This window comes from Jatropha curcas, chromosome 7 (assembly GCF_041381405.1).
Source record: "Jatropha curcas cultivar XTBG-Jc1 chromosome 7, XTBG_Jcur_1.0, whole genome shotgun sequence".
Lineage (NCBI taxonomy): Eukaryota > Viridiplantae > Streptophyta > Magnoliopsida > Malpighiales > Euphorbiaceae > Jatropha > Jatropha curcas.
Genome location: NC_143157.1, coordinates 26513546 through 26531245, shown reverse-complemented (window position 1 = coordinate 26531245; position 17700 = coordinate 26513546). Strand labels below are relative to the sequence as shown.

Below are 17700 nucleotides of genomic sequence, written 5' to 3'. Positions count from 1 at the left end.
GGTGGTCAGTCAAAAATCAAAGTAGAAGGGCTTTCACCCAAAGCAATGATATGATATGGTACGATTAGGTATGTATCGGTATCATATACCTTTTGTCAGAGATGACTTTGAAATTTACTTTGTTGACTTTTCATAACTGTGGAAGAAAAGTCGACTGCAGTAGCATTATTATAACTTCAAAAAGTAACTCTTGTAGTTTATACGGTGGCGGCTTTATGGTTCTAGAAACTGTAAACCCTATGTCTTTCCAAGTCCGAACATTGAACGAATGTTCCCAGTTCAATTAATTGAAATAAACACTTTGAATGCATTGAATAAAACAATATTTTGATTTCTTTTTATTCTTTGTCAAATTAAAATAATTATATTAATTTTAATAATACAAAATTAAAATTTATTTTTTGATACTAGACTATTCAGTATTGGAAGCTCAGATATTTGACTAATCACAATTTAAACCGAGCAGAACTATATATCTAGCGGTATTGGATTAATGTTTAACTAAAATGAGTTATATTCGTGTACTCATTCTAATATAAATGGCTCTAAATCCTTCTTTGATCAATGTTATTAACACTAATGCTTCTTCTTGAGTGTTTAATAACTATTTATTTAAAGTTTGAGCTTAAGATTTTTGATTAAAAGAAAAGAAACTCGAGACTTAACAAAATATTATAATAATTTTTATTTGCATTTCATTCGGAAAAATTGTAGGAAACAGAAATTCTTCGACTTACATTAAGCTCGAAAGAAATATTCTTTTAGAAAACGGCAAAAATGTAAAATAAAATGTTTTATTTAGCTTGAACTAAAATCTGTCAATTTGTAGTAGTTGTTTTGACAATTCTATCCCTATTACTCCGTAAGATCCAACTGCCCGATAAACTATTCATGGGCTGCATATGTTTTAGATTTGGGCCCGTAATATCAATTAATTTAATTTGGGTGTAATGGACAACTCAACACTTCTATTAATGTTCAGCGACTGGCCCAATGCTGAAGCCCAAACAATGGGCATAAATGTGAATGTCACGGAATTGGGCTTTATATTAACCAAAGGGAAACCTTTCCCTCAAAAATTTGAAGGAAATGTTTCTCTCGAATAAAAATTTTTAACAATTATAAAAGACGACGATAAGGGAATGCCCAAAAAATGAGCAACTGAAAATAGCTGTCCTACGCCTTGCCATGGCGGTTCTTGCAAGCTCGGCTACTCTCTCCCTTTCTCCTCACTTCTTTTCCTCAAACAGGAACCCTCATTTCCTTTTAAGCTCTGCTAATGCTCAGGTACAATCTATATACTACCAAATTTTCTTCATTACTTGCAATGTTTAGAGGTAATTCCGATTAATATTTCCTCTTTTCCTTGTTGGGCTTTTTGAATATAGGTTCTGCGATGGAAGTCGAAAGCCCTACCTGTACGAGTACTAGAAGCTCGATTATGGCGTCCATTGAATAAAAGGTGTGGAAATTACAGTAACTATGAAGCATTACCTTCTAGACCGGAGCTGTTGCTGTTTAATCCGATACGTATGCTCAGGAAAGGCTTCTTATGTCGGAGAAGGATCGAGCATGTAGTCAATTGTACGGGAAGTATTAGAAAGCGTGCTTCGGTTCTTTTCCTCCGGTTACTTGTGGCCATGCTGCTTGTTACCTCTGTTCCTATGGCTGCCAGGAATACTCCAGCGTGTGAGTTCAATTTGACTTATTAGTTACGCAGACGGTTTTGTATGAGGAACGATCGTTTCATTTTGGTTCTGATTTTTGTTGTTTGTATTGTTTAGGGGCGCTTAGTGAAGAGAATCTTCTGTTTCTGGAGGCGTGGAGAACGATTGATCGTGCTTATGTTGACAAAACTTTTAACGGACAGAGTTGGTTTAGGTACAGAGAAAATGCTCTGCGCAATGAACCAATGAACACGCGAGAAGAGACATGTATGAGTTTGTTCTTTAAATTATTTACTTTGATGGTTTGCTGCACCTCATCAATTGTGTTGAAATAGCAGGATTTTATATCTGCCCTCTCACACACGAGCATGTATGTCTGTATTTTCTAAATTGCTTTATATTATGATGTTACTTAATCAGCACTGTGCTTTGAAATCTGTATTGTTTAAAATAGTTAGCTGATACCTACTTGGCTATATGATTGATTTGTCCTGTGTCTAATGTGTTATTGTACAATGGACTATGGAAGTACCCAGATATCATGACAATTGCAGGGTACCTGTTATATTGTCTCAGTATGTCAACCGCCATCCTTATGCTGTTAAATTTTTACTTGACGGTGTTTTGACATATTTCTTGGGTAGACTTGATGGATGGTCCGTGTAGACTTAGGGCTCAAGGTCCATAATAGACTTGATGAATGTTCAGCAACCTACTTTTTGTTACCATATTTTTTATTGACATTTCCTGTCTCTCTTACTTTCGCTCATGCGCAAAATACATGCATCAACTATTTTCACTGCTAGCAAGGAATTACATGTACCCTGCATTAACTATGAGAACATATTTTATCTTAATAGGCTGAGTTTGTATGTTTCATATAGTTACACTGATAAAACATGGTTGCTCAGTCGAAGGAGAAAGTTTCATTCTCTTTCCTGTTTTATCAGATAATTAAATGCGTTAAACAAGAAAGAGCTTACTGATAAGTTGGTAATTATCATGTAAAAAGGTGCAGTTATAGAATGGACATTTTTTTTTCCTTTTTGATGAATAACGTTTCACTGCTTTATCTCAAAGCCAGTTACTGAAGAATCAACCTTTGTTGCATCATTTCAATGCTAGTAGTTAAAGTGGCATTTTAGTAATGCACCGCCCATTTAATTCTCTGGCATATTTTGGAAACAGATGCAGCTATAAGGAAGATGCTTGCATCATTGAATGATCCTTTCACCAGGTTTCTAGAGCCGGAAAAGTTTAAGAGTTTGCGGGTATGAGGCATTTTCTTCGCATTATCATACTTTATTTCCTTTTGCTTGACTGTTCTGGAAGCCAGTGTGCAAATTGAAACACATCATTGCCTATAGCCGAAGGATGTAAATTTAAAAGTCTTATTTAAATTAGTTTATCTTCTCTGAAGGCAGTCTGGAACACAAGGTGCTCTTACAGGTGTGGGGCTGTCAATTGGCTATCCTACAGGCACTGATGGATCACCTGCTGGACTTGTTGTTATTTCAGCAGCTCCTGGAGGTCCAGCGAGTAGGGCTGGCATTTTATCAGGGGACGTGATTTTGGCAATAGGTGATACACGTACAGAGAGCATGGGAATATATGATGCTGCAGAGAGGTTGCAGTATGTATCTTGGCTTATAATTGTTCTGTTCTGTGTTGTCTAAAATTATACAGAGCTAGAAGTCATCCAGATTTCCAGCACAAGGGCCTTAGAAAATAATTTCAGCAAAGGATTTTTATTTTAAAATATTCATTTGAAGCATTTAATAGACATATCATCAAATATTTGAGGCTTACCTTTAGAGGAAGTATTCTCTTCTGTATTTCATAATAATGCAGAGATGAGGGGTTTTTCTTTCCATATTTTATAGAGTTCTCCTTCTATTAATATGTTGACAGTTAATCCATAAGTGCAACTTTTCTCCCCTGCCTCCCCCGCAAAAAGAAAAAGGGGAAAGAAAATAAAGAAAGATTTTTGCTTCACCTTTTATTTAATGTTGTGCCTAAGCTACTCTAATGAATTTTAGGGGACCTGAAGGAAGTCCAGTGGAATTAACCATTCGCAGTGGACCTGAAATAAAGCATCTATCTTTGATGTAAGTTTGCCACTTTATTTATCTTTTGTATGTATTTTTTTTTTTATGAATAGAAATTTGTTTGTACCAGTGCCCCAACTTGTCCAGGTTTAAGGTTTATTTGAGTTGAGTAGAAATTTGGTTCTTGACTCTATAGGCGATTTGGTCTTTATTGTGCTTTATTGCTGCCAACTGATCTCCTTCAGTGAACTATTAATATTGCCATTACATCCGCAGTGGATTTTAAACTGACCAATTGTTGCTTTCCAGTAGAGAGAGGGTGTCTCTAAATCCAGTGAAGTCGAAACTTTGTCAAATACCTGGCTCAGGGAAGGATTCTCCCAAGATTGGGTATATTAAACTAACATCATTCAACCAAAATGCTTCAGGTAGGTGGAGATAACTGTTTTTATCTCAAGAAATTGTACTGAAGCGTTGCAGATGATTTCTCTCTCTCATTTTCAATTAGGAACAAAATGTGCTCCATTTAACATGCTTTTTGACAATTACTTTTTTTGCAGGTGCTGTCAAAGAAGCTATTGGTAATTTGAGGAGTAACAGTGTTGATGCCTTTGTGTTAGACCTTCGAGACAATAGGTGATAAGCTTTCAACATACCACAGTTTAAACTTGGTCCTATATCAGCTTTTCTGAAAGCTTAAATTTGCTGCAGTGGTGGTCTATTTCCAGAAGGAATTGAGATTGCCAAGATTTGGTAAGTTAAATGAGATGACCAGAGGTGAACATGTTATCTGAAGATTCTGATATATGCTTGCTTAAGATATATGTGACCTGTTACCTTATCTTAAACAAGTTTCTGGTTTGATTTTTCTGAGGTAACATAGAACTTTTGTTGGATATGATTTATGTTTAAAGCCGTAGACATTTAGTGAAAACTTTCTGTTTTATTTATTTTGTACTAAAAAAATTATGAGAACAAGCATGAAGCGAATAAATGGTATATAGTGACAACACTAAGCATCCAAATAATTGGCTATTGTTTTCTCTGCCTGATTCAAGTTATGATTATTAATTTAAGTTTGCTGATGCCATTTAGGTTAGACAAAGGTGTGATTGTATATATTTGTGATAGCCGTGGTGTTCGAGACATATATGATGCAGAAGGAAGTGGTGCAATTGCTGCTTCAGAACCCCTAGCTGTGCTGGTATGCTTTCTTATACTAAAGTCTAAAATTGCCACAAATCTTTCAAATTTATTGAAACTTACATCATTGAATTGAAGGTCATGCCTTCTGCCTCAGTTTTTTCATTTGATTGGTTCTCCGTGTAATCAACAGTCACAAACTCCTCTCTCTCTCTCTCTCTCTCTCTCTCTCTCTCTGTTTCACTTTCTGATTAGATGGTGTCACTGCTTCATACTATTGCAAATTATTGTTCAGTTCCTTCTTCCATTTGTTCTGTGTTGCTAAATTTTATCACTAACCATACCGCTATACCATATTATTGGTTTCTCTCTCAGCGCCTATGCCTGGGCATTGAGCTTCACCTGTAAAGTGTCTAACGTTAAATATATGCTTGAACTTCAAATTTTGATTAGAAAATGATCAACCTGAATCCGTTGACATCTCTCTTCTGAGTTCTAATTAGGTGAACAAGGGAACTGCAAGTGCAAGTGAAATATTAGCTGGTGCATTGAAGGACAACAAACGTGCTGTGGTGTTTGGAGAACCCACATTTGGGAAAGGGTAATCTCTTCTGCATCTATAACATTTGCGAATATAATTGCTTATATGAACAATATTAGTTATTGTTTCTAATTGAAGTATTCATCCATTCTGCAGCAAGATTCAATCAGTCTTTCAGCTATCAGATGGCTCTGGCATGGCTGTTACAGTTGCCCGATATGAGACACCTGCACACATTGATATTGACAAGGTCCATCATGCTGCTACGCGTAAAGCTATTTTGCACGGGTTTCCTCTTTCACATTTAACCTCCCTATTGTTCTTGCACAGGTTGGTGTTATTCCAGATCATCCACTACCAAAGTCATTCCCCAAGGATGAGGGGAGTTTTTGTGCCTGTCTCCAAGACCCTGAATCTGCTTGCTACATCAACAGAACCCAACTATTTGCGAGATGACAGTTCCTTTTTATTTTGTCATTTGTTGTTAGGGGGGCAGCAAAAGTATAGTTACAACATTCTTCTGTAGTTCATTGACATTTATCAGTGTAAATTTCCAAAAACATTTTTGAAGGATTTGAAAAGGGAAGGGCAGAAAGTACCCACGAATATAATTGCTCATGGCTTATCCTACGTTGCCAGTCGAACAAATTCGAGTATACTATGCTATGGGTATCAGTCAATCTGTGTATTGCGGCTTTATCGTAGGAAAAATACAATCGCCATTTTTAGAAAGTAGCTGTTCCTACTTGGGAACGGTTCCTACATTTTTTTCCTTAACACAATAGCATAATGTTTGTTACTGTAGTGAGTCGCTTGTATTGGAACAGTATGGTTTTAATATAATCTAAATAGTATGATTTCAAAATCATGATGTTTATGATATACAGCGAGGAAAAAATTCAATCCGTTTGAAAATTTGGGGAAACAAAAGAAGACCTACATCCCGGATAAGAAGCAGCTACTAAGATGATGAGGATGTACTTATTGATTCCATAAAGCTTGGATTTATACTATCCCAATGGCGTGGAAGGTCCTCAGTAAGAACGAAGATAAACAACCCCTTTGAAATCCTGGACTCCTGCTTCAAACTTGCAAGTAAAACTCATAATAATCATACGCCACAATCAATCTTTGCATGTTGGAAATATAGAAGTCACTAAAGCATCTTTGTCCAGGAACCTAAAAATGGGAAAACAGCAATCAACAATCTCAAGAGCAAAGGTGCATCACTTGTTTTCTCTCTCTTACCCAATTTGCCATTTCTAGATGGTGCTCTTCGAGACTGGCCTGCCCTTCGAGGTGGGTGCTTCTTCGATTCCATTCCATCCAGCTCATCCCATCCACCAAAGTAGGATGCATCTCGTCTCTCCTCATTAACCGAAACATCATCGTTAACTACCCAAGACCGAAACCCTCTATCTCCCTTTCCAGCCTCCTGCATTTCTTCTTGTTCTTTCTCATCCATTTCAACATTGCTTGGCTTCCTCGAAAATGGCTTCATTCTCTTTCTTGCCTTGCGTTTAGGTTTACTTTGTCTCCTCCCCCACAACAGTTTATACACAAAAGTTAAGGCTGATAGCCCAAGAGGGATTGCTAATGTCATAAGGAAAGCTTTAGGGCCAGAAGCTAGCAACCAAGATATGACGATGGGTGGCAGAAGCCAACCATAGGATTTAACTACCTGCACTGACCAAATGAGCAAATACTATTCAGACCTTCTGGTAACATATTTCAAATTCAGTTCTCTTACAGAAATGCCAGATTAGATTCTTGCATAACATGAAAGTAATTCTCAAAAATTAATATAAATCAAAATAGAAAGCACAATAGAAATAGGGTATCCTTAAGGTGAATGTACTATAAATCAGAAAAAGAAGCAGAAATGAATTACCTCAAAAATCCATAAACTATCAATAGCTGCTTCCAAAATCCCGGGAGCTTCTTCTTCCTCCATATCTGGTGACTCACCCGACCACCACCTCCTCTTCTTGCCCTTCCTTCTATAGCCTTCTACTTCTTCGTTTTGTTCTTCAATATCATCATTTTCTCCATCTCGAAACTTGAAGTTGAATTTCTTGGACCCAACGGTCTCGGCATTGGAATCCCAGCGACTATACCTGGCGGAGAAGGTGCTGGTGGTTGTAATAATAGGAGAGTAAAAACTGGGGCTTTTGAATAGAAATTTGGAGCGGGGTTTTGCTAACAGGAGAAGTCCGCCGCCGCGGATGGTGGCGACACCACCACTCTCCATTTGTAGCCAATAGCGCCAGCAGAAGCTGCACTGCTACTGCTACGAAGCTTCTCCATTTGCCACACTCTCATTATCCCCTCTATTAATTACTAAATTTTGATCGTTCCAATTTTAGGACCAAGAAAGGGCGAATCTAATTCATTCATTTTTTTTTTTTTTTTAAAGGAAAACTTAATAATCCCGAGCGTCAACGACGTCGTTAATATCCATCTTTTTTTTTTTTGACGTTTCCGAAACGACGTCGTATTGCAGTGAATGATTTTCTATATAAACCCTTGCTGAGGTCGGCAATTGAAGTTCATAGCTCAAATCCGAGCAATTTCATTGAGAGAGAGGGAGAGAGAGAGAGAGAGAGAGAAAGTGAGATGAGGCCAATGCAGATGGACTTCTTCGCCGACATGGAAGAGCAGGGGTCGACGATGGCGATGGAGGTGGACGATGTGGACCCACTCGAGATTTTCGGCGAAGGTGTCATCAACATCGACAACAAGCTCGCCGACGCGGATTTCTTCAACAATTTCGAGGACGATTTCGATGACTCCGACATCAACTGATTCTCTTGTATTCTCAATCTCTACCGTGGCGCTATCTGTGTCCCTTTTTCTTTCTATCTTAGGAGGATAGGGTTTGCTTTTTTATCCGTTAATCATCATTTGAGAGGAAAAGAGAAGAGTGTATTGGAAATTATATGTTGTCAAATCATATATATATGCGCTCTAGTTAAATATTTGCAGAAACATTTTCAATTCTCTCTTTTGTGAATTTGCTAGTGCTATTTCCGCTTTTTATACTGTTGAAACTATCTGGTTTTACAGAAAAATCAATTTTTGGTTAGTTGCTTGTCTGTTTGGTTTTGGATCAATGTTTTTGCTTCTGTTTATGCACTAAAGAGGTCTGCTCTAAACAGTCTTAATATAGTGAAGAGAAGCCAACTTTAGGTTGGCTTAGGCTATTTGTGATGGGAAGACTATTGCTAACACCGATCTTGCCCCTTGTGTGGCCTTGCCTTTAAGTGAGCATGAAAAACCTAAAATTTTCTTTTGTATTTAGTTGTTGCTATTTTTGTTCAATAATCACTTTTTTGGTTAAACTTGCAATCCTTCAAAAATTGCTGCTTTTGGTTTATTAGACACTTGAAATGGATTTTCAGTAGGGAAATTTTTGTGGATTCATCCTTGAATCTGCAAGTATCATGTCGTTGAAAAGTGATGAGATACCCTGAGTAAACTGCTGATTATTTTACCACTAATCTTAATGATGGGTTTTGAACTTTTATCCTTGTTTGATCGTGTGATTAATTTATCAAGTTATTATGAAGTCTCAAGGAGTGCAACATAAGCAATCACCTCTCAATGCTGGGTGTACATAGGTTCCTAATCTCCGATTTGAACTGTTGAAATGATTTAAATAAAGTTTTGGGAGCTCAAGCCTGGTGATTTGATGAACATTGTCAATTATCTCTTTTAATCCTGGATGGTCTCTATAAAAATTGTGCTTGCTTGTTGTTTTTGGGCCATTTTGTTGAGTAACTGCCTTGAAATGTTTCTCGGTGTATGCGATATGAATCTTTAGTTGGTGCTTAGGAAAATTTAACTGTTACTTTATGGTTGTGATAACCGTATTACACGTGTGTTAGTCTTGTTAAATGTCTGCAAATTCTGTAAAGATTGTTTCTTTTCCTTTAAAGGGAGAAGCTTGGCTGAGGATATTGTCTGTACTACAAGTAGCAAGCCAAGAGCAGTGAAATTGTATATTTTTGCTTTATGTGAAAACTCTCTAAAATAAGGACATTTAATTTGAACTAACGGCAAAAGTGATATTCACCATTGCAACCAGTCTGCCTAATTCTGGTTTCTGGAAGGAGGTTAGAAACTCCAACTGCTTGTAATGGTGAAAGCTGGAGATGAGTTATTGATGCAAACCAAACAAAGAAGCAAAAATCAAAGCAGTTCCGCTAACTGTACTTTGTGAAATGGTCTTGAAAGTGTCTGAATTCCAGTCGACAAGTTCGAGAGACTTGTTGCATTGTTGGCCGCGACTCTGGACTAGCATCAAGGCAAGAAAATGCTAGCCTTGCAATATTAACCAATTCCTCTGCTACTTCATTTGTAGGAGAAGGAAGGCGTTGGTCCAACACATCCTTGAATAAAATTTGAAGGGCAGATGATGAAATTGATATTGACGAAATGAGATCCCCTGGATGCCTTCCCTTGATCACTTCCCATGTCACAACTCCAAAGCTGCACACATCACATTTCTCATTTGCTTCCATCGTGAAGGCAAGCTCTACAATAAAGCAGAGATTGATTATAACAATTGCAAATTACAGTGACAAAAATGAAGGAACACAATAACCTTGTACCTGGAGCTGAGTATCCAAATGTGCCTACAAATGAAGTCCAATTGGATGAGTTAGGTTTCACAATTCTGGCTGTGCCAAAGTCAGAAACACGTACAGTAAAATCCGTATCCGACAAAACATTATTGCTTGATATGTCTCTGTGTATTATCGGAGGAAAGCATTCATGGTGCATATAATATAAAGCATTTGCTACTCCCTTAATAATGTTCACCCTTGTAATCCAATCCAATCCTGCAGCTGTTGACTCATTTCGTAGTACCTTCGCCAGACTCCCTCCTTCCAAGAACTCATACACCAAAAATGAGTGTCTTGGGTTCAAACAATAACTATAAAATCTAACAATATTTCGATGTCGCACTTGTGCTAATGCATTTATCTCATTTTTAAAAGCTCTGAGATTAATCATTCCATAATCTTCTGATTGGTTAAGTTTCTTGACAGCAACAACTTGACCAGTTGGCAACTCAGCTTTATAAACTTTTGCAGTTCCTCCAATTCCTATTCAATACTTGGAATTGAATTCCTCGGTTGCATCAATGCTGTTTTGATGCATCATCTTCCCATCTTCAAAATCCAATATCGTCATGAAATTTTCAATAGTTGCTTCTACTAGTTCATCTTTATTCACATGTTTTCTGAAAGGGACATATATCAAACAAAGTATGATAGATAATAGCAATAGAGTGCTAAAAATAGGTGCCGTGATTAGTAAAACTGTTCTCTTGCTGTTCTTCCCTTTAGATGTTGAGTGGCATGGATTCAAGGCGGTATTGTTACCACACAAGCCTTTGTTATTCTTTAGCATTTCTGTTGATGCATTGACGAAAGCTTGAATATTTGGGAGAGCACCCTCCAATAGATTGTTGGATATATCAACATTTGTAAGGCTCACCATCTGGCTAAATGTTGTCGGGATTGAACCAGAAAGCTCGTTGTGTGAGATGTTTAATATTTCTAAGCTAAGCAGAAATCCGAGCTTGTTTGGCAATTCTCCTGAAAGCATATCGTGACTCAGGTCAAGACTTTGAAGAGTGCGTAAATTGCCAATCTGAAAAGGGATGTTGTTGCTGAGTGTGTTGCAGCTCAAATCCAAGAAAATCAGCCTTGAACAATGTTCTAGTTCTTCAGGAATAGATCCATGTAGGCCATTTGCTGCAAGGTTAAGCTGCTCCAAGTTAGACAACGTTCCAAGTTCAATAGGAATATTACTTGAAAGCTTGTTGTTATTCAACTTAAGAACCCATAATGGCATCTTGCCCAATTCTTTTGGGATCTCTCCGACTAGTTCATTGGAGGAAAGGTCAAGCTCCTGCAATTGAGTTGCTTTGGCAATCTCAGTTGGTATGCTATCAGAAATTTGGTTGTTGGAAAGTTTCAAGCTTGTTAAATTTTGTAACTTCCCCCAATTTTCTGATATTTCCCCATAAATTTTATTGAAACTCAGATCAATATAATCCAAGTTTGGATATAAGCCTAAATCTTCTGATATGTTTCCTGTAAGTTGGTTCCCTTTAAGTCGAAGCTTAACTAGGGTAGTGCAGTTCTTCAAGGTCTTGGGTATTGGACCTGTGAAATTGTTGTGATCTGCACCCAAAAACTTAAGTTGTCCAGCAAGACACATATTTGGTGGCAGGAAGCCAGAAAACATGTTGTCTCTCAACTGCAATGAAATTAATGAAGTTAGATTATTCAGCTTCGGACTGATTTGGCCGGTGATTTTGTTAGAGAGCACATTTAGGTAAGAAAGGGATTTCAGATTTCCAATTTCCTGAGGAATAGTTCCTGAAAGTTGATTTTCAAATATATTTATGATATTCAAATTGCTCAAGTTTCCAACAGAGGCAGGTATAGGACCTGTTAGAAAGTTGATTTGCAAAGAAAGGTCAATAAGTGATTTAAGCATTCCCACTTCCTGAGGGATCGGTCCTGTAAGTTTGTTATCATTAAGCCATATATATGAAAGTTTACTCATATTTGCAACAGGGAATTCGCACCACTAATCGCACTTCAAGAGATTTCAACATTCCTATTTCCTGAGGTATAGACCCATTTATCTCATTATTATTCAGATAAATTTTTGCAAGCCTCGAAATAGAGCCCATCTCAGATGGAATGTTTGCTGAGAGAAAATTATGACTTAGGTCAAGATAGATCAGTTTTGACAGGTTTCCTATTTCCCGAGGTACAGTACCTGTTGGCTCATTTTCTTGCGAGTAAAGTTCTTGAAGACCCGAAACAAGGCCTATCTTAGACGGAATGTGTCCCGACAAGTTATTGTAACTCAAATCAAGGCTTGTGAGTCTTCAAAGATTACTAATTTGAGATGGAATAGTTCCAGAAAGTAAGTTGTTATGGAGATCAAGCTCGAGGAGGCTAGAAAAGCAAGAAAAATCAAGATTATAGAGTGTACCTCTCACGTTACTACTGCTAACATCAATACGTGTGATAATTCCTGCCTTAGAGCAAGAAATTCCTGCCCAGCCACAGTGACTGTTTAAATAATAATTAGAAGGATTCCAAGATGGGAGAAGAGAATGAGTTGGGTCACTTTGAAGGCTGTTTTTCCATTTGAGAAGTGCTTCTGCTGCTCGTCCATCTCTAGTATTGGAAGAAGCATAAAAATGGGAGAAAGAAAGCAAGAAAGTGATCGAGGAAAGAACAACAATATACATCTTTGAGTGGAAACAGATAAAGTATATTTATATTAAAATTTCAAAAAATATAGTATTCCAGTGCAGGCAGGCATCATCTATGCATATAAAGAGAGAGGATACGTCATGGTGATGTGCAGTTGATACATGCATCGGTGGGAGGCGGCAAGTGATTATCACGCGACTGTGTCTGTGTGACTATATAACTATTAGGTGCAGGTAATTTAAAAAGCAAACTTTCATAAGATTTAATTAAATGTTATTCTTCTTAACAAAAATTTATAATTACTCATTTCTTTTGTATATCAAATTATATACTAGTAGTAAGTGCACGTCCGACCTAACAATATATCCAAGTTTGATATTCAAAAAATAATGGATCTATTTTTCATTGTAAATATATTCAAAGATTGAATTTGGATTCTCTACTTTCAATGGCCAAATATGAATTTTTTTATATTCTAATTTAATTATTATTTTAAACTCAACTCTTACTAAAATGTATAAAAGATTTTATTATTATTATTATTATTTATTTTTGGCTTCGTTTTATGGATGTCATTAAACAATGGCGATTCCATTTAACAAATCCCCTCTATTTTACTAATGGAAAATACTTTTCCTATAATACAAGAAAACCTAATTTCATTTTTCCTCTCTATTTTCAATTCTATCTTTGTTAGTTCCTAACCAAGGAATATGAGGAAAAGAAACAGAAAGGAGAATTTATATAAAAATATAATGCATTTTATTACCAATAATAGAATCAAGTCAGGCTAGATTTTGTATGGATGAAAGCTGCAAATATTGGAGGAAACGAAACAAAGAAGCAAAAATCAAAGCAGTTCTGCTAACTCTACTCTGTCAAATGGTCTTGACAGACTGTGCTTCCCATTCGACAACTTGTGCGAAACTAGTTGCATTGTCGGCCGCGACCCTGGACTAGCATCAAGGCAAGCAAATGCTAGCCTTGCAATACTAACCAATTCCTCTGCTACTTCATCTGTAGGAGGAGGAAGGCGTTGGTCCACCACATCCTTGAATAGAATTTGAAGGGCAGATGATGAAGCTGATATAGACGATATGAGATCCCCTGGATGCCTTCCCATTATCACTTCCCATATAACAACTCCAAAACTGTACACATCACATTTCTCATTTGGTTCCAACATGTAGGCGAGCTCTACAAAGAAAATAAACTTATACGTAATTATAACAATTACAAATTGCAGTACAAAAATGAATGAGTTATTATACCTGGAGCCGAGTATCCGAATGTGCCTACAAATGAAGTCCAATTGGATGAGTTAGGCTTCACAATTCTGGCTGCGCCAAAGTCAGAAACACGTACTGTATAGTCATAATCCAACAAAATATTATTGCTTGATATGTCTCGATGTAGTATGGGAGGAAAGCACTCATGGTGCATATAATATAAAGCATTTGCTACTCCCTTAATAACATCCACCCTCTTAACCCAATCTAACTCTGCAGCTGTTGCCTCGTTGCTTAGTAACTTTGCTAGACTCCCTCCTTCCAAGAACTCATACACTAAAAATGAGTGTATTGGATGGAAACAATAACCATAGAATCTAACAATATTTCTGTGTCGCACTTGAGCCAATGCATTTATCTCACTTTTAAAAGCTCTGATATTAATCATTCCATCATCTTCTGATAGGTTAAGTTTCTTGACAGCGACAACTTGACCTGTTGGCAACTCGGCTTTATAGACATTTGCGCTTCCTCCACTTCCTATGCAGTAATTGGAATTGAATTCCTTGGTTGCGTCAATTATGCTTTGATAAGCCATCTTCCCGTCTGCATAGCCCAATATCGGCATGAAACTTTCGCTAACTGCTTCTAATGGTTCGTCTCTATTCTTGTGTTTTCTGCGAGGAAAATATATCATGCAAAGTATGACACATACTAGAAGTACAGTGCTCAAAATAGGTGCCATGATTAGTAACACTGTTCTCTTGATGTGCTTCCCTTTAGATGTCAAATGGCATGAATTCAAGACAGCATTGCTACCACACAAGCCTTTGTTATTCTGTAGCAGTTCTATTGATGCTCTGGCAAAAGCACGAGTATTTGGGAGAGGGCCTTCCAATAGATTGTTGGATATATCAACAGTTGTCAAGCTAACCATTTGGCTAAATGTTGTCGGGATTGAGCCAGAAAGCTCGTTGTGTGAGATGTTTAACATTTCTAAGCTGAGCAGAGACCCCAGCTTGTTTGGCAATTCTCCTGAAAGCATATTGTCACTCAAGTCAAGACTTTGAAGAGTGCCTAAATTGCCAATCTGAAAGGGCACGTTGTTACTCAGTGTATTGCAGCTCAAATTCAAGAAAATCAATCTTGAGCATTGGCCTATTTCTTCAGGAATAGATCCGTGTAGGTGATTTGCTGCTAGGTTAAGCTGCTCTAAATTAGACAACATCCCAAGCTCTTTAGGAATATTGCTTGAGAGCTTGTTGTTGTTCAGCTTAAGAACCCACAATGGCATCTTGCCTAGTTCTTTTGGGATCTCTCCTGCTAGCTCATTGGAGGAAAGGTCAAGCTCCTGCAATTGGGTTGCATTGGCTATCTCAATTGGTATGCTGCCAGAAATTTGGTTGTTTGAAATTTTCAAGCTTGTTAGATTTTCTAACTTCCCCCAATTTTCTGATATTTCCCCACAAAATTTATTGTAACTCAGGTCAATATAATCCAAGCTTGGATATAAGCCTAAATCTTCTGATATGTTTCCTGTAAGTTGGTTCCCTTTAAGTCGAACCTTAACTAAAGTAGTGCAGTTCTTCAAGGACTTGGGTACTGGACCTGTGAAATTGTTGTAATCTGCACCCAAAAACTTAAGTTGTCCAGCAAGACACATATTTGGTGGCAGGAAGCCAGAAAACATGTTCTCTCTCAACTGCAATGAAATTAATGAAGTTAGATTGTTCAGTTTCGGACTGATTTGGCCGGTGAGTTTGTTAGAGAGCACATTTAGGTAAGAAAGGGATTTCAGATTTCCAATTTCCTGAGGAATAGTTCCTGAAAGTTGATTTTCAAATATATTTATGATATTCAAATTGCTCAAGTTTCCAATAGAAGCCGGTATAGGACCTGTTAGGAGGTTGATTTGCAAAGAAAGGTCAATAAGTGATTTAAGCATCCCTACTTCCTGAGGGATCGGTCCTGTAAGTTTGTTATCATTAAGCCATATATATGAAAGTGTACTCAGATTTGCAAGAGATGAAGGAATTGAACCTGACAGGGAATTCTCACCACTAATCAGCACTTTAAGAGATTTTAACATTCCCATTTGCTGAGGTATGGACCCATTTATCTCATTTTTATTCAGATAAATTTCTTCAAGCGTCGACATAAAGCCTATCTCAGATGGAACGTTTCCTGAGAGAAAATTATGACTTAGGTCAAGATAGATCAGTTGTGACAGGTTTCCTATTCCCTGAGGTATAGTACCTGTTAACTCATTTTCTTGCAAGTGAAGTTCTTGAAGACCCCAAACGAGCCCTATCTTAGATGGAATGGATCCCGACAGGTTATTGTAACTCAAATCAAGGCTTGTGAGTTTCGAAAGATTACTAATTTGAGATGGAATAGTTCCATAAAGTGAGTTGTTATGAAGATCAAGCTCGAGAAGGCTAGAAAAGCAAGAAAACTCAAGATTATAGAGTGTACCTCTCAAATTACTACTGCTAACATCGATACGTGAGATACTTCCTGACTCAGTACAAGAAATTCCCGCCCAGCTACAGTGACTGTTTACAGAAGAATTAGAAGGTTTGGTTGAATTATCAAGAATCCAAGATGAGAGAAGAGAATGAGTTGGGTCATCTTGAAGGCTGTTTTTCCATCTGAGAAGTGCTTCTGCTTGTTCATGATCTCTAGTATTAGAAGAAGCAGAAGAACGGGTGAAAGAAAGCAGAAGAGTGATCGAGGAAAGAACAATAACATGATAATTCATCTTTGAGAAGGAACAGCTAAATCAATGAAGCATAACACTTACCTGGTTGGGGTTATATGTAACAACAAAGAACCAAGAGCAATTAATGTGAAAACTGGACCATAGAATCAAAATGCATAATTCAACTTTTGCAGAAAAATTATTTCTTTTATGGTATGTTGATTGGGACTTGGGTTATTATTAATTTGTGAAAATTAAGATTGTTGCATTCAAAGTGACATTCATATAAATAAAGACTTTTCTTTATTTACAAATCTCCTGGTGACAAAATGGTCTATCTTTAATTGGACTGGAGTCTTGATACAGTGTAAGGAAATGAGCTTGTGATACCAACTCATCATTAAAAAAAATTACATACTCAGATTAACATGTGAATGCCTCTAAAAAATATTCCGGAATATTCCAGTAATGTTAAGTTAATTAATATAAACTGCGTAATCACATACAGATGTTATATCTGTCGGCAAACAATAAAATATTAATACACCAGAAAAAACTTATATATATCTAGTTCATGTCCTTTTATAAATCAAATAAATAAAATTTAATATTCCATAGCAAATTAGTCAGGCAATTTCTTTTGGTAACGGTGGCCTTAAGAATTAAGGAATTCGACAAAATATATTACGAAAGAAATATTTATCCTATTATGAATTTTTCAGGATAGGTGGAATTAAATAGACTCTAATTTGGAGAGTGAGAGGTCTCGAGTTCGAATTTCTCCACCATAAAATTATTATAAACTTAATAAATATTAATCAAAGGAGAGAATTATTTCTACTGTATAGCCCACAATATAGACAACAAATAAGAACGACAAAAAGAATATATAAGTTAAATTATTAAAGCCAGCAACTAAACTTTCTTCCTATGTAGTAAGTATAAAGTAATTATTTCTACTCCAAAGTATATTGCTTTACTTAAAGCCCACCTCTAAAGAAACCTTTATCCTCTATGAATTGTCAAGCATGGGATGATGAAGGAGATGACACGCACAGTAAAGAACCAAATCTCACATCTAAAGTAGTACAATATTCTAATCCACATGTGAGGTTGATTGG

The 17700-nt window shown here is 36.9% G+C and overlaps 5 protein-coding genes across 6 annotated transcripts; 2 read left to right on the top strand and 3 right to left on the bottom strand.

The window, feature by feature from the left end:
- The first annotated feature begins 1157 nt into the window (after positions 1–1157).
- On the top strand, positions 1158–6131 carry LOC105638450 (Peptidase S41 family protein). Its single transcript, XM_012222256.4, has 13 exons — positions 1158–1287; positions 1389–1689; positions 1785–1934; positions 2856–2938; positions 3092–3300; positions 3707–3775; positions 4025–4143; positions 4276–4351; positions 4427–4468; positions 4811–4919; positions 5362–5459; positions 5556–5649; positions 5730–6131. The coding sequence occupies exons 1-13, from the start codon at positions 1189–1191 to the stop codon at positions 5853–5855; spliced, it is 1575 nt and encodes a 524-aa protein (XP_012077646.1). The 5' UTR covers positions 1158–1188; the 3' UTR covers positions 5856–6131.
- Positions 6132–6228: 97 nt separating this feature from the next.
- On the bottom strand, positions 6229–7747 carry LOC105638451 (uncharacterized). Its single transcript, XM_012222257.4, has 2 exons — positions 7291–7747; positions 6229–7080 (listed from the first exon to the last, which is right to left on the bottom strand). The coding sequence occupies exons 1-2, from the start codon at positions 7648–7650 to the stop codon at positions 6556–6558; spliced, it is 885 nt and encodes a 294-aa protein (XP_012077647.1). The 5' UTR covers positions 7651–7747; the 3' UTR covers positions 6229–6555.
- Positions 7748–7940: 193 nt separating this feature from the next.
- Positions 7941–8396, top strand: SMAP1 (small acidic protein 1). The gene has a single exon (XM_012222259.4). It carries the CDS (start codon positions 8016–8018, stop codon positions 8202–8204), a length of 189 nt encoding a protein of 62 aa, XP_012077649.1. The 5' UTR covers positions 7941–8015; the 3' UTR covers positions 8205–8396.
- A 1132-nt stretch (positions 8397–9528) lies between these two features.
- On the bottom strand, positions 9529–12842 carry LOC105638490 (uncharacterized). Its single transcript, XM_020681030.3, is given in 3 exon segments — positions 9529–9936; positions 10013–11994; positions 11996–12842. Coding segments are annotated over 3 exon segments (3003 nt in total). The 5' UTR covers positions 12685–12842; the 3' UTR covers positions 9529–9604.
- Positions 12843–13388: 546 nt separating this feature from the next.
- LOC105638491 (uncharacterized) lies at positions 13389–16841 on the bottom strand. 2 transcript variants are annotated; one of them, XM_089723668.1, is made up of 3 exons: positions 16135–16841; positions 13921–16062; positions 13389–13846 (listed from the first exon to the last, which is right to left on the bottom strand). In XM_089723668.1, the coding sequence occupies exons 1-3, from the start codon at positions 16637–16639 to the stop codon at positions 13500–13502; spliced, it is 2994 nt and encodes a 997-aa protein (XP_089579794.1). In that variant the 5' UTR covers positions 16640–16841; the 3' UTR covers positions 13389–13499. The 2 variants fall into 2 exon arrangements, with proteins under 2 accessions (XP_089579794.1, XP_012077690.1); XM_012222300.4 differs by having other exon boundaries at positions 13921–16841.
- Between the last annotated feature and the right edge of the window lie 859 nt (positions 16842–17700).

Bases quoted from the DNA above. Each gene is read 5' to 3' on its own strand.
- LOC105638450 (XM_012222256.4), top strand. From the start codon at position 1,189: ATGGCGGTTCTTGCAAGCTCGGCTACTCTCTCCCTTTCTCCTCACTTC. The intron at 3,776-4,024 runs GTAAGTTTGCCA...GTTGCTTTCCAG, and splicing joins ATAAAGCATCTATCTTTGAT to TAGAGAGAGGGTGTCTCTAA. The intron at 4,144-4,275 runs GTAGGTGGAGAT...CTTTTTTTGCAG, and splicing joins ATTCAACCAAAATGCTTCAG to GTGCTGTCAAAGAAGCTATT.
- LOC105638451 (XM_012222257.4), bottom strand. From the start codon at position 7,650: ATGGAGAGTGGTGGTGTCGCCACCATCCGCGGCGGCGGACTTCTCCTG. The intron at 7,081-7,290 runs GTAATTCATTTC...TGGTCAGTGCAG, and splicing joins ATAGTTTATGGATTTTTGAG to GTAGTTAAATCCTATGGTTG.
- SMAP1 (XM_012222259.4), top strand. From the start codon at position 8,016: ATGAGGCCAATGCAGATGGACTTCTTCGCCGACATGGAAGAGCAGGGG.
- LOC105638491 (XM_012222300.4), bottom strand. From the start codon at position 16,639: ATGAATTATCATGTTATTGTTCTTTCCTCGATCACTCTTCTGCTTTCT. The intron at 13,847-13,920 runs GTATAATAACTC...TTTTCTTTGTAG, and splicing joins ATTCGGATACTCGGCTCCAG to AGCTCGCCTACATGTTGGAA.